The sequence below is a fragment of the Leptodactylus fuscus genome, chromosome 1 (assembly GCF_031893055.1).
Source record: "Leptodactylus fuscus isolate aLepFus1 chromosome 1, aLepFus1.hap2, whole genome shotgun sequence".
Lineage (NCBI taxonomy): Eukaryota > Metazoa > Chordata > Amphibia > Anura > Leptodactylidae > Leptodactylus > Leptodactylus fuscus.
In genome coordinates, this window is record NC_134265.1 from 291,109,221 (window position 1) to 291,124,702 (window position 15,482).

Consider the following 15,482-nt stretch of genomic DNA (forward strand, 5'->3'; position numbering starts at 1 on the left):
CCATTAAAATGCAACTGAAATATTCTAAAACAGTAAAGGGATTTTTCTCATGAACAAAATATTTAAAAATTTGTAGACAGAATTGAAAATTTTTGCAAATAAAAAAAATTAAGCGTTGGCAAAGATTTTCTTGACGTTTTTCTCTATAAAAGTGGATAGGAACGTGAATGATTTGGCACTTGTCAGAGAAAATCTTTAATACTCTATCAAACCTGAAATAATTCTAACTTTTTATGCAAAGTGTTAAACTTTAAAATGTCTACAACTGTAAATATGGTTAAAAATGTAATATTGACCTACCTCTCTAGAGTAGAATCTTGTAGCACATTTCTACGAAATATAGATTAAACTTTGCTGTGTGCCTTTTAATGAGATTGCAAGCAGTAACTATTATTGGAATATCAATACAGGATGATGTAAAAATAGGTAAAGTGCTCTGCTTTTTAAGCGACCGTCATTACATAGTGCGAGGCGACACACTCATGGTTGTCTAAACAGTTCTGGACAGCTAGAATACCAGAAATATATTACGTTTCAGAAGAAGGGGCGTAAGGATTGATTTATACAATAGGTTTTTATAACTTTAGGCTACGTAAATGCTCAAGCAGCATAACATAAAACAAGAAAAGCTTACATAATGCTGCATTTATAAAAGGTGGAGTCCAACCGACATTGATTTTTTTATACTAATGCCCTATCCACAGGACAGGCCATCAGTATGTGATCTGTGGGGGTCTGAACCAGCGCAGATCAGCTGTGAGCAGCTATGAGATGACAGAAGCCGATAGTGGACAAGGAACAAGCGCAGCGCTAAGCCAATTTAAGTACCATATATACTCGAGTATAAGCCAACTTTTTCAGCACAGTTTTTATGCTGAAAAAGCCCCCCTCAGCTTATACTCGAGTCATAGAGCACAGGATCAGGTGGAGCAGGTCCTATATGTGTCTGCATTTGCAGCCCTATCAATTCATTTTTAATGTAAAGATAGGTGATTAGTTAATGTAATTTTATGGGCATCTATTTTAATTTTTGAAATTTTCCAGTAGCTGCTGAATCCCCCCCACCAGACATATACTCGAGTCAATAAGTTTTCCCAGTTTTTTGTGGTAAAATTAGGGGCCTCAGCTTATATTTGGGTCAGCTTATATTCGAGTATATACGGTAATCTCAGCGTCACCACTAAAAAGTGTATGGCAATGTTGTTCCAGGGTTGCCCGCTTTTCAGAAAGATGCATATGAGCAGATATCTGATGGCTCGTTCTGTGAATTGTCTGTGTTCTCCCAACTATTCAGACATTCATTTATCCCGAAATGTTATGTTGTTTTATAAGAGTCACAGAAAGATCCAGGTAGCTTCTAAGACGGATCTCTCTGATAAGGGGACAGTTTAGTCTGCATCATATGAGAGCAAGTAAAGGCTGGAGAAGAAAAAGGAAAGCAAAACTGTATTAAAACCTGAACAGTGTTTTAGATAGATACAATAGGTGTAATATACCACGTAAAAATTGACAAGAAAGATGTACCGTATTTTTCGGACTATAAGACGCACTGGACTATAAGACGCACCTAGGTTTTAGAGGAGGAAAATAGGGAAAAAAATTTTTGAAGCAAAAACTGGTAAAATATTTAATATATGGGAGTTGTAGTTTTGCAACAGCTGCAAGGCCACATTGACAGGTGACCCTGCAGCTGTACGGGGATGCATAGAGCGTTTTTTTTTGCGGGGCCAGCTGTACTTTTTAGTTATACCATTTTGGGGGATATCTATTGCTTAGATCACCTTGTATTGAAAAAAAAAAAAACAGGAGGTGATTTAGAACTTTTATTTATTTCATATTTTTAAAGCTTTTTTTTTTTTTTTTTTTTTACTATTTTATTCCCCCCGGGGGCTTGAACCTGCGGTCACTTGATCGCAAGTCCCATAGACGGCAATACAGGTGTATTGCCGTCTATAGGACATTCTGTCTATTAGTATTACGGCTGGTCATAGACCCAGCCACAATACTAATATAGCAGTGACAGGCCTGGGAGCCTCATTAGGCTCCCGGCTGTCACCCGAACAGGTCGGCTCCTGTGATATCGCCGCGCAGGAGCCGGCCTGCAACTTCACAGGTACGGGGCCGGTGGGGACCGGCCCCGGGGGAGAAGGGGCCACGGATACTGACCCGGCATCCGCTGTACTAGAGAGGCGGATGCCGGGGAGGGATAGACGCCGGGGCCTGAGACATCGCTACGATCCTCTGCCCTGCATGAAGCCAGCAGCGGGGGGATGGAGGAGCGGAATAGCATCACTCCTCCCGCTGCTGGCTTCATGCAGGGCAGAGGAGCACAGCGATGTCTCAGGCCCCGGCGTCTATCACTTGCCGGCTTCCGCCTCTCTATTACAGCGGATGCCAGGCGCCACATTCAGAATATAAGACGCACCCTTTTCCCCAAAAATTTTGGGGGAAAAAAGTGCGTCTTATAGTCCGAAAAATACGGTACATAGCCTTTAATTTTAAGATATCTACAAAGCTCACCTTGCCAACAACCCCTCGATCCTCCTTAAAAACAACAGTGTCTTCATTTAAAGGTTGAATGGCTTGCAAAGACTCGATAATAACTGAAAAAGAAAACAGACAAATCAATTATTGTTAAGCAAAAAGTTAAAAGGGTTATCCACTTTCTAATATTGATAGCCTATACTTAAGACCCCCGCAGATCAGTTGTGCCTAGACACTCATTGTACAAAGTATAGCAGTGGATTTAGGTACCGCAGCGCTCTCATATAGTCTTTCACAGTGAGTGAGCATGTACAAAGCTCCTGGCATGTAAATATTACCAAGAGTCATGCTGACCGAAAGTAGCTGATCCATGGACGTTCCAGATCCAAGTCACTGGACCAGAGTCAATGACATAAAAAAAATCAGGAGAACCTTTATTATTAAAAAGAAAAAAAATCTTGGCAGTAAACCTAGGACTCTGCAAAAGAGCCAGATTACAGTTCTCCAAATGCAACCTACAGAACTTTGCACCTTAATAAGCACGTACTACTGCCCTGACACACTTACTGAAGACTTCAGCACAAAATAAAGCCAAGACACAGTACTTAGATGGGCCTGTTCCAAGTCATTACTGCAATCTATAATTAATATGTGAAGGGTACATTTAGAAGGCTTTTTATGTCAAAGACTTCTAGAAGACTATAGAGGTGTCCAGCAATTGTTTTAGGAATCTGCTAAATGAGTAATTCAGAGGAAATATATATATCACACACACACGTACATATACAGTAAGGCAGGGACACGGGGTTCCTATCAGATGGCGTTTACAAGCTCCATCAGACAACACGCGTTAAAAGCAAATCCAGTCAGATATCTGAACAGACGCAGGGAAAGTTCACTTGGAAAGGTTAGTTTTTCTGAGAGCATGGTTGCTAAGAGACAAGTCCGAGGGTTAAACTGACGTGGTCTTTCAAAAAAGTACTTAAGGAGTTTGAGGTTTTTTGGAACAGATTCTAAGGTGTGTGTCTGAAAATCTTCTCCAAGAAAAAGGTCTTCCATTCACAGTAATGAGACATCAACTACCTACCATCTTCTGCAAGCAGAAAGAAAACATTACTGTCCTCTATAGAGATGAGCGAGTAGTGAAATATTCGAGATTCGATATTTGTTTCGAGTAGAGCCTCAATATTTGACTACTCCATTGAATATCGACTCTCACTACAGTCTATGGGGAAAAAAATACTTGTTTCTGGGGAAACCACTATTCGACTAAAGGAGAGTCACCAGGTCCACGAATAGCAGGAGGAGAGCTGTGCAGTTAAAGCGCACGGACCCCATTATAGTCTATAATGTCAGTTGCACTGATATTCCGTTCGGGGGGTCCTCCTGAGGACTCCTTCCAGACAGGAGACAAGCGCTAATGTGAGCCGGCCCTTACTCATCCTGCAGAACCAGCACTGATTGGCCGAATGCTATACACTGTATAGCATTTGGCAAATCAATGCTGGTTCTGCAGCAGGCTCGTCCTTGCTAGTCGGGAGAGCTGGCAGCTTGCGGTTATGCAGGAGATGACTTTTTCTCATAGGAATGCATTGACCAGCGTTGACTGGCCAAATGCTAGACAGTGCAGAGCATTTGGCCAATCAATGCTGGTTCTGCCAGAGGCTCGTCTGTGAGGAGGCGGAGTCTAAGATCGGACCACAATGGAGACTGCTGTGGTCTGACCTTAGACTCCACCTCCACACAGACAAGCCTCTGGCAGAACCAGCGTTGATTGGCCGAATGCTCTGCACTGTCTAGCATTTGGCCAGTCAACGCTGGTCAATGCATTCTTATGAGAAATAGTCAGCTCCCGCATAAACGCAAGCTGCCAGCTCTCCCGACTAGCAAGGACGAGCCTGCTGCAGAACCAGTGTATAGCATTCGGCAAATCAACGCTGGTTCTGAATCAAATCTTTACTGCGAATAGCAATAGTATTCGAACAAGTGCGAGTATTTCGAATACCGTAGTATTCATTCAAATACCTACTCGATGGAATAGTACTCGCTCATCTGTAGTCCTCTATCTCCAGGCAGGTTAAGGTTAAAGGGGTATTCCCATCTACATAATTATTTTTTAATTTGTACATGATTAGATGTTAAACATTATTGCAAATATAAGTAATTAAACATTTTGCAGAGTTTTAAAGATTTTCTCTAAATATCTTGTGGTCACAGTCTGTTATCTTGATCGGTTGCCATGGATACGACCACCAATGCAGAAACTTTCTAAGGTCAGAGAATCAGCCATGATTTCCTTATTGTGGTCGGGATATCTTCTGATACATGTCGTGTCTCTGCCTGATAACCCGGCTACAATAAGGACATCATAGCTGGGTTCCTGACTAGTCCCAGACCATAGAAAGTTTCTGCATTGGTGGTCGTATCCATGGCAACCGATCAAGATAACAGACCGTCACCACTAAGAAAGTTAGAGAAAATCTTTAAAACTCTGCAGAATTTTTAATTACTTATATTTGCAAAAATGTTTAACTTTTAATTATCTACAAATATAGATATGATTATGTACAGGGGAATACCCCTTTAAGTTCACATGACAATGCACCACAAAACAAAAAAAAATCCACCACTCATTCATTTCAAAAGGAGGCAGAATACTTTCTTCACTCGCTTTGGAGGTTTAAGCTACCGGAAGAAGCGTGGTGCCTCAACCTTTTTCCTCTTGCTACCAAAACTAACAGCACCGATTTCTCAGGCACCGGGGGCGCATTCTGTCAACTTTTTAGCAGTATATAAGTTGTACTTTCATACACGGCATACACGGTTTAGCTTTAGATTGCTTTTCAAAAAAAAAAAAAAAAAAAATTAAGTAACTATAACGGAAACTAAAGCCATTACTTTATCTGAGCCAGATTTTCCGCTTCATCACACTATATGTATACAGTTATGGCTCTATGAGAGAAACAGCCATTTCAATTACTGCTCTTTAATGAGAATTTCTTTTTATTTGCATCAATTTGTTATCATAATAGCATCTGGTAGTCAGGTAGGAAGCAAATGAGGTTAAAAGAACACACAAAATGAACAAAAATCTTTTTGTTTCAGAAAATTGACTATTCTCTCCTCCTCATCCTTGCTCTAGATCAGATTGGCCTTCCTCCCAGCGACATAAGATTTTTATAGCGTACCTGTGTCATTAATACATTTGGTAGTTTACTTTTACAACAAACTTTAGCTTTCTTGTGAAATCCGGCATTTATTACACTCTCCCACGCTTCTCACTGTGTATGGGCATGTGTGTGTAAAGCAGGGAAAATAAGGATGGGGGGGGGGGGATTACTTGAAATGGTTTTATTTCATAAAATAAAATGTTAACTTTCAAGACACTAAGGTTGAAGATCTACCTGTATCATTTCCAGAGACATCAATGGTTTAAAGACAGTCAGCAATATTTATAGACAGCTGCTTCCAATCCTGACCATTTGCAAACAGTGATATTCTTGGATATAAAGATAGAACTGTGTAACCTGTATATGGGTCATCAGCTTGTTATGACACCAGAGCTTCCAATTGAGAAATAAGAGAATGAATAAAGTAACGCAGGATTTCATAGAAAAGCGCTAAAATTTGCCCAACTCTCCAGCTGAAAATAGGAGTGATCAGCAGGAGATAAGCCATTTTGTTTTGTTCACTTTTGGCATTCATTTTCAAGTTTAGTGTTCCATTAAATTTAAAAAACGATCACACACACAGTGCTTCCTCATTTATTTCCGCAAACATTGGCTTTTTGAGAAATCCGGCAATAAAGACCTTTCACATTCCACCAATTCACGTTCTTAACAAGTTAATGGGTATCAATCCACTGATTCCAGCACAGTTGGAATCTTCCCACTAGCCCCCACCATTCTGGAGCAGAAAATACAGGTAATTTTTGTGCCTGATGTGCTATGTAAGCTCTGTAATGTCAGAATGAAAAACAGGGAACAGCACCGAGCTGCCAATAGTGAGGTACCGTATGGCACTATTATAGAGACAAAGGTAAGAGTTCTCCTCACCTTTTATGGTTGTGATTACAACCATTCAATGCGCTTTTGAACCACTTAATGTACGCTGAGCTTGCAGGATCCGTATCACCCTTGGGGTCAGTAAATGATTGGAGGACCCGAGAAAAAAAGGGGATCACCGCGCTCAATTAGTTAGAAAAAAATGGACATTCTTTATTCTGATTGACGTCACACAACGCGTTTCGGGCTTATGCCCTTCCTCAAGTGTATCGACTGTTTAAACGGGAAGGATTCAGAGTTCCAATCAGAGGCAGCCAGTGTTAGAGCCACTTTCCTTGTCAGCTACTGCCTGACATTGCCCTCTTAACAATATAGCACAACATTAGGCACCACAACTAACAGCATTGCTTTCACAGAAATGGTGGGGGCTAGAGGAAAAAAAAAAAAAAAAAAATCCATCTGCACCAGAATCGGTAGAGAGGTGACTATTAAACAATATAAAGAGTTGGACTTATCGGAAGTGGTGAAAGATCCTCTTTAATAATTATCATCTTAGATTCATTTTGAAGATTTGTAAGACATACCCAATTGCTCAATAATACTGGAGACGGTTCCAAATGGCTTTAATTCAACATGGTCTGGCAGGCTAATGGATAATTCTTCAACTGCGGGCAAGTCCTAGGGAAGAAAAACAAAAGCAATTTTACCCATTGAGTCTCTCTAATGTAAGCAATCCTTGCACTCTCACACAAAAATAAAGAAACTCCTCTGAAATCGAAAACTTGCGGTTAACCACAGAATGCAAAAGCTGTTTCAAGCTACTGGATGATCATATTCAGTAGGAGAAGTTCTCAGACTAGTGGGCTAAAAGGTAAAGCATTGACATAAGCAGCTCCACATTATCATTTTCTATTCCTAGGGGATATTATGAACTTACAGAACTCAGAAGACCTTAAATACTCAACTGCTGGCAAGGAGAAGTAAAAGGTCAACTTCTTATTTGCAGTAAATACAGAAACAGAAGACTGGAGGATTTGGGCAGCTCAACAATTGTGCTAATGTTAGAAAATGCCAACTAAACTTCTATTGGCACATGAACAGAAAGTCATAAAAGCAAATGCTCACTGTAAAACCATTAATAGCCTGCTATAACATTTCAGCTGGTCTACCAATACTCCATCACTGAGTGTCAAGTCATCAGAAACACAGCTGGAAACTTCCTGCAGCTTCTACCGACCACAAGTCAGTGAGAGTCAGTGTAAGACTAGATTAAGGTTGGTCTTACATGACAGTAAGTTTAGTCCGCAATTGTGGGTTCTCAATTGCGGACACATTGTATTCAGTGCGGCCACTTACACCATCGGATATTTTATCCGTGGTGTGCCGTGCTGTGACCGAGCTCCGCAAAGGCCATGAATTCATGGCATGGACTGTCCCATAGAACTCTACGGGCACGTGCGGCTGGACACGGACGTCTGCAGAATGACTTTTTGGAGTGAAATTCTGTGTTGCTGATCAGCAAATTGCAGACCGCAAAAACCAGTACAAACGTTTAATACCAGCACTAGACCTCCTCAACGACTCTGCATTTATTCTTCTAGCACATACATGTATTGCTATAACAAAGAGGAATATACTGTATTAAATAGTTTTCATTAATTTGCAATACATTGCATGAATATCTACAACTAACAGTTGTGTCCCCATTATCCATAATGATCGGTAATAAATTTATAATATATCACCAGGGCTATGGAGTCTAAATAACAATGGTTTATTCTATACCAGTGATGGCTAAGCTGTTGTGTCAAAATCTGTTAAAAAAAAAACAAAAAAAAAACAAAACACCACACTTATGTAACTCGGATGCCGAGTCACATCTTTTTATGGTCATCACACAGTATCTGACCCCCTTTTATAAAAAAAAAAAAAAAAAATCCATGGAGGTGGTACCTGAGGCATTTAAAAGTGTGACCGCTCCAATCACTTTTATAGGACCAAGGACAGCTATTTATCAGTCTCATGAAAAAGTGAAGTGATTCAGCTGATAAGAGATGGGGTGTGAAGAATAGTTTGTCACCCTTCCATACTATCATTTATGCCACCCCTCATCTACATAACACCAACATTGCCTGCTGTCTCTAAAAGGAAGGCCACCCCTCATTATTCACACTGTTTGCTGCCTCACTTGTATGCTTATTTACATGGCCTGCAGCCCCCGTCCCAACGCCGGCAATGTCGAAATTTCATATATTTAAATATCTTTAATGGAATGGAAAAACTTCTGATGTGCACTCTGTCTATTGTGAATTTAAAAAACTGTTATGATATTTCCTCATCAATGCAGTTCATTTTACACACTGACCAGAAATATTTTGGAATGAAGGGGGGGGGGGGGGGGAAGCGGTCTCTACTTCTGAAATTAAAACAGACCTCGCTTTCTAGTGCACTAAATGTAATTACACCAAGCCTGCAAAAGGACCTAGGGGAGCTAGACAGTATACCATCTGGTGATCAGAACTAGTTAAAAAAAAATAAATAAAATTTGGAGTCTTGGGAAAGTGGCCCTTATATTATCATCAGATGTGTATAGCATGAGAAAAGATGGCTTTTTTTCTGAACGCCTCACACATTTCTTCATATCATACATTACAGACATCACTTATTTGCACAGTGGTTGTGGCAGCTACTAGTAACAGATTGAACCATATCCCCTTCTACAAATACAACGTGCAATTCCAAAAATCCCATTTACTTGAACAACAGACTGCAGCATCGGTCTGATGCCGATAGCCAGCTCTATTCTCTCTGTCCTACACATATCTGTGCAGGTGCATATGATGACTCTGCATCTGAGTAAGGGCTAGTTCACACAGAGTTTTTTTGGCAGCGCCTCAAAATCCACTGCCATAAACGGCTCCCATTGACTTCAATGGGAGCCGATCATTTCCTTTTTCCGCTAGCTAGTAACAGGAAAAAAAGAAGCAACATGCCCTATATTGCTGCCAATTCCGCGGCTGAGGACACTCTCCAGTGTAGGCCCATTCATTTGGGACTAACACAAGAGCAGTATGCCGCAACGGAATGGCGATCCATCGCGGCGAGCGGTGCGGAATGTTCACACAGCAGAAAAGATTTCCGCCACCTTGTCCTCCGTGTGAACATATCCTATTTTAGGGCACCAAGCCACTGTGACGGTGCTACTCTAAAAGGACTATAAAGAAGCAATCCAGACAAAACTGATAGTAGACATATGGTACACCCCCCCCCCCCTTCCCCAAAGAGAAGAAGATGGTTAAGCATACATGCTACTTTACAACTTGTGGTTAATGGGAATTATAAAATCTCGTTTGGCTTTCCTGATAGCTGGGACCCCAAATATGGAACCCCATTTTCAGATTCTTATGGCATATAGTGTCTATATGCTATACTTCTCTCTAAATGAGGATAGCTTCAAGTTTTACAGCAGCCCTTGTGAACGGAACAATGAATGTGGTGCTTGGAATATTCCAACCATACAGCCAAATTCAACAGTATTTTGGTCTCTGCTGACATATTGACCGTTGCCACAGTTTTGCTGATTTAAAGTCGTAGAAGATTCTGAAAATCTACATCACATACACGTTAGCCTCCATTTAAACCAGTTAAGCTATCACAACAGCGGGAAAGCTCACAGGTTGTATTCCAATGAAATAAATGGACAAAGTATTTATGGCCTCATACTTTGAGCTTACTCAAAATTAAGCTGGCCATATCCAAGAGAACATCCAGAAAGAAAAAGTCCATGATGCAGCAAATAGATGGGAGATTTCTATAAATATGGCAGACGTAATGTATCCAGACCAGAATCAAGCCTTTTACTTAACTGAAACAAACGCAGCATGTAGCCCTTAAAGGGGCACGTTGGTGATTTTTTTTTTGTCTGAAAGACCATGCTCTCAACAGTCATTAGTTGTCTGCTTACAGGGTCTTTCCTTATCCTGATTTTTACCTTGTTCAAAAGGTCACACAATCACAGTGTGACCTTTTTCCAGCATGGGTTGCGATGTAAACAGAAGGCCTCTCTCGGTGCTGCCTACCATGTGACCTCAAATTTTGCGCGGCCGAGTATATAGCGTATGTGCAAGATTTCGTTTGCGCCAATGAGAGGAAGAAGCTAAGAAGAGGAGCAGAAAGAGTCAACTTCTATCAAGAAGGGGATGGGTGATGCAGGTCCTGCTGATACGCTGGTGTGCTCGGAGCAAAAGGGAAAGGCTCCCTATGCTCAGAGAAGGCTAATTTGCGTAACAATAACGCAGATTTGGGGGGGGGGGGGCAAACAGTTGCAACAATCTGCAAATAAACGGTATGTCTACAATAGCCTTTCTAAAGGCTACTTGAGCATAGGCTTAGTTAAAATTATAAAATCACAATGATAGAAACAGGCAGGAAACTTAAAGGGGTTGTAACAGCATCGCTCCTGCCGCTGCAGGGCAGGAGCATAGCAATGTTGCAGGCATCTGTGCCGGCGTCTAACAGTCCCCGGCATCCGCCTCTCTATTACAGCGGATGCCGGGTCTGTATTCACATATGCAAAGCCATCGGCGAGATGCCGCTGGCCCTGCGTGCACGCTCATAGATGGTGAGACCAGTCTAGCCTTCACAATGCGAATATAGACCCAGCATCCGCTGTAATAGAGAGAGGCGGATGCCGGGTCTGTATTCGCATTGTGAAGGCTAGACTGGTCTATGAGCGTGCACGCAGGGCCAGCGGCATCTCGCCGCTGGCTTTGCATATGTAACCCCGCCTAACAATGACGCAACAAAGCAGGAAGACAGAAGATTTTACAGCAACGAAGACTGGTGAGTATGCGACGTGGGAATACCCCTTTAAAGGGATTCTACCATTGATTTAATAGGTAGAAAGGATATGATAAAAGCCCCGGTAGTTTAACGTACAAGAAGAAGTAGTTTACAAGATATAAAGACAAAACCCACACAAGATATCTGGTAAGTAAAAATCGAACATGTAATATAGTAGTTTTAGAATGCTAGCCTGCATCAACAACCTGATGAAGTGGCAAATGTCTTCAGATTTAGCTTTTATGACGTTCTACTCGATAACCAAGCACTACACGGTTGCTGTGTAATTACTCAAGCAACAAACGCAATGCTGTAAACAGTTTAATTGGCTAATTAAGTGATAATAGCTTAATAACGTTCTTGTTATTTTCATACAAATACAACAATTTGGTAGTTACGATACACACTGGTGCTCTGGACTTTTATTCCTGATCTTTAATATTTACTTAGAAAAATAGAAAATATATTGCAGGCAGAATTATAGAAAACAAATTTTTTTAAAAAATAATTCATTATGTAGAAAAGATCTTGGTCTAGAATGGAAATTGGTTGAGGTAAATTTACAGAGGTCAATGGTGATGGTCAATTATAGCAATCGACCCTTCCTCAGAATTGTAGCTTCAGATAATTGGGACATGTAAAGAGTCAATAATCAGCGGACGAAAGAAAACACCTCTAAAAAAGAAAATGTCAGCAGTACATCGCCACATACAAATAGGGTGAGGGACTCCCAACAAGGACAAATTGCATGGAGATTACATGTACTAGTTACTACTGCTACATGTACATGCAGCCAAATAGCAATTCTGGAATAAACAATCGTGAGACAGTTCATTCTTGTCCTAAGCCACACTCGGCTGCCCATGTAAAAAGGGCCATAAGACTCTAAAATATCATCCTCACAAAATGTACTCACATCCACAAGTAGCTCATCCTTAGTCTTCAAAGGAACGTCATTGTTCTCTATTGGTTCTTCATCAAGCTGAATCATTGAAGCCAGAGAAGATGAAGAGGATGATGTTGAAGAAGAGGATGATGATGATGAATCTGAATCCGAGTCACTGAAAGACAAACTGACTTCTTAATTTCCCTCATGACCAATGGCATTTCTGGTTCCGGTGAACAAAGCAAAAATGTGAAACACCAGAAGGCTGCATTCTAAGGGGAACTTTGATTCTCAGTCTTAAGATAGGTTCACACTAGCGTTCAGGGTTTCTGTTCTTCGGGCCCACTTAAAAAAGCTACACACGGACTCCATAGACTAATTGGGGTCCACTGGGTTTCCACCGATTTTATAGTTAAAGCCCCCAAACACTAGTGTGAACCTAGCATTAGTCTGTCCAAGTAAGTGCTGTTTTGTGTTTATTATTTTTTTCTTATGTAAAAAATAGAGTGTCCCAATTTTCTCTAACACAGAGGATATGTTTTTATTTTGTATTACAATGAAAAGGGAAAATGTGCCCAAACAGAGAGAAAAAAAAAAAAAATGAAACAAACCTTCTCATTTTTGTATTCTTTTAGTACTTTAGATTATAACTTAACATTAACCCCCTAATTCATCTGTGCATAGTGATGGTAAATGTGTCCATTGTCCTGTGTATGAAGTAAATATAATTATATAAAGCACACTTTACAGTTTGACAACTTCCCAATACTTATTTCCTTGACTCATTTTTTTGCATTTTGTTAATAATGTCTTAACTTTTTATTTTGTTTATTTTTTTCATTCTTTATTTAATAAACTTTTGGAACTAAACCATGAGTTTAATCTCCAGAGTAACTTGCAACTTGGGCAACTAGTCCTTTAGTTCAACAAAGCCAAGTGTTGCAAGTAACGCCGTAAGTACAGCTTCTGTGCCCGCGTATTATAGTGCTGTACTACATTACCCCAGAAAGGGGTTAAACACTAAATGTAGAATACATCCAATGTGGCTTCAAACAACTGCTGTGAAAGAGACTGAGCAGAGCCAGACACTGTGCCTGGTTCAGAACCATTGCTACGGTTTGTCATGTGAAGTAATCCCTTTCTGTCCCTTACTGACAGGGAATTGCTACAAACAGACCTAAAGTGATGGCTCCATGGATATGTTAAAGAGGACCTTTCACCTCCTGGGGCACATGCGGTGTAATACACTGCTAGAAAGCCAACAGTGTGCTGAATTCCTCACAGTAGCGTCTATTTCACTATACTGTGAGAGGGGGCATTGCCTACCGCCCAGCGATGACACTGAGCGATATGGGGCGTTCCTCTAATCTCTCACAGTACAGCGCAATAGGCACTACTGTGAGGAAGGGTGTTCCTGACTGACTGTCAGAAACCCCCTTCTGACAGTGAAGAGCTACGGTACCGGCACAGATAGCTCTTCACCGGAGTCACAGAACGTCAAAGCCAAATTCAGCGCACTGTCTGCTTTCTAGCGGTGTATAAAACCGCATGTGCCCCAGATGGTGAAAGGTCCTCTTTAATGTTAAATTAGTTTCAAGTTAGTGACAGGTCCGTCCAAGGACCAAAAGAATGGACACGCGGACCACTAAAATGGCAGACACCAATGGAGCTCAAGGGACCCCTTTGAATATAATGGGGTCGGTTCTTTTTAACTGAACTAAGTAGTCGGGCTTGCAGGACTTTCTCCACCAGTGATTTAGAGGGGCACTGTGATGGAATATCCAATGCAGATGAGAACCTAAATTAAAAAAAAAAATAGAAGACATCTTTCCAAATGTATTCAATGAAGCATTGGTTAGCAAGAGGAAGACAAAAGCCTTTATTTACCGCTATCATGACTGAATGACTAAAAAGATGTTCCTTAGGAATAACTGAGGCATAAAAGAAATCATAAAAGTATTTTTATGATGAAAAAGGGGCTTGCACTTGACACCTGAAAGTTTCTGACTAGCTTGCCTTTATTACAGTGAAATACTTATAAAGTAAGTAGAGCATAACTGAAAGGCAAGTTCAATGAAAAAGAAATTCTCTGCAGAGACTCTGATCTCAACCAGTACACGGCCAGACCCCACACACAGTATACAGGAGCGCTTACAGTCTATAACCGGCTGTCATATGGTTGGTACAAGCAAGACGAAGCTCTAGAAGCAATGAAAGGCTCTTCACTATCACTGTAGTACTTTGCAATATTGTTTAAAGAATGTTGAAATTAAAGAGAATCTATCATTAGATCTAAGTATTTATCAATAAGCACATGTTGGAATAGGCTATAGAAAGGCTGTTCTAGTTCTACCTTCCTTCCACCGTTTTAGAATAAAATGCTTTCCACCGATATGCAAATTCAGCTCACACAACACCAGGGGCATTACCCCTCTGCTCCGAGCACTGCATTCCGCCTTCTCCTCGTCTCAGGTACCCCACTTCTTTGAAAATTAAATTCTCTGTGCTTTCTTCACAAACAAGTGTACTGCATAGGTGCAGGTACACTTATGTAGTTGTAAGGAGCATGCTCAAATACTCCTCAGAACTACATGAGCGTACTGCAACTGCAAAGTACACTCATTCATGAAGAAAGCGCAGGGAAGAGGATTCACTTTCCAAGAAGGGGGCTTACCTGAGACTAGGAGGAGGAATGCAGGCCAGGACCATGCAGTAACGCCCCTGGTGCTCCATGAGCTCAATTTGCATATCAGTGAAAAGCATTGTATTCAAAAATGGCAGACAGGAACAGAAGTAAGGAGGGTAGGACTAGAATAGACTTTCCACAGACCATTCAAACATGTGCTTATTGACAAATGCTTAGACCTAATGATAGATTCCTTTTAAACATCACAAAAAAAAAAAAAATCACGCATACAGTTGCTTGACTCACAGCAAGACTTCATACTCTTGTGCGATGAGGTTCTCAGCAGGTAATGGCCCTGCCAGAGTGATCATCATTTACACCAGAAATTTAGCATAAATGATGGCATCTATGAGGGTGAACGGCCCGGCTGAGGGTGCTCCTCATTTAAGACAAGGCACTTAACCCTCCATCAGCAATGGGGCTAATGCCAGCCTTCATACATTTTCCCCCAGCAACCTTTCTCCATCATCATGAGAAAAAAAAAAAAAAAAACAGAACAAAGCTAAACTAATATTGCTTCTCTGCACAGATAGCCAAGAGAAAGTCTCTTCATTTAAGGAAGAATATGACAGGCATTATA

The 15,482-nt window shown here is 40.9% G+C and overlaps 1 protein-coding gene across 1 annotated transcript in view; it reads right to left on the reverse strand.

The window, feature by feature from the left end:
• Window positions 1–15,482, reverse strand: part of NAF1 (nuclear assembly factor 1 ribonucleoprotein) — a 43,643-nt gene that overhangs the window by 18,517 nt on the left and 9,644 nt on the right. Inside the window, exons 3-5 of the mRNA XM_075265721.1 lie at window positions 12,247–12,391; window positions 7,073–7,166; window positions 2,521–2,603 (exon numbers count right to left, since the gene is read on the reverse strand). Coding sequence (XP_075121822.1) covers window positions 2,521–2,603; window positions 7,073–7,166; window positions 12,247–12,391 — 322 coding nt within the window. The remainder of the gene's footprint in view (window positions 1–2,520; window positions 2,604–7,072; window positions 7,167–12,246; window positions 12,392–15,482) is intronic.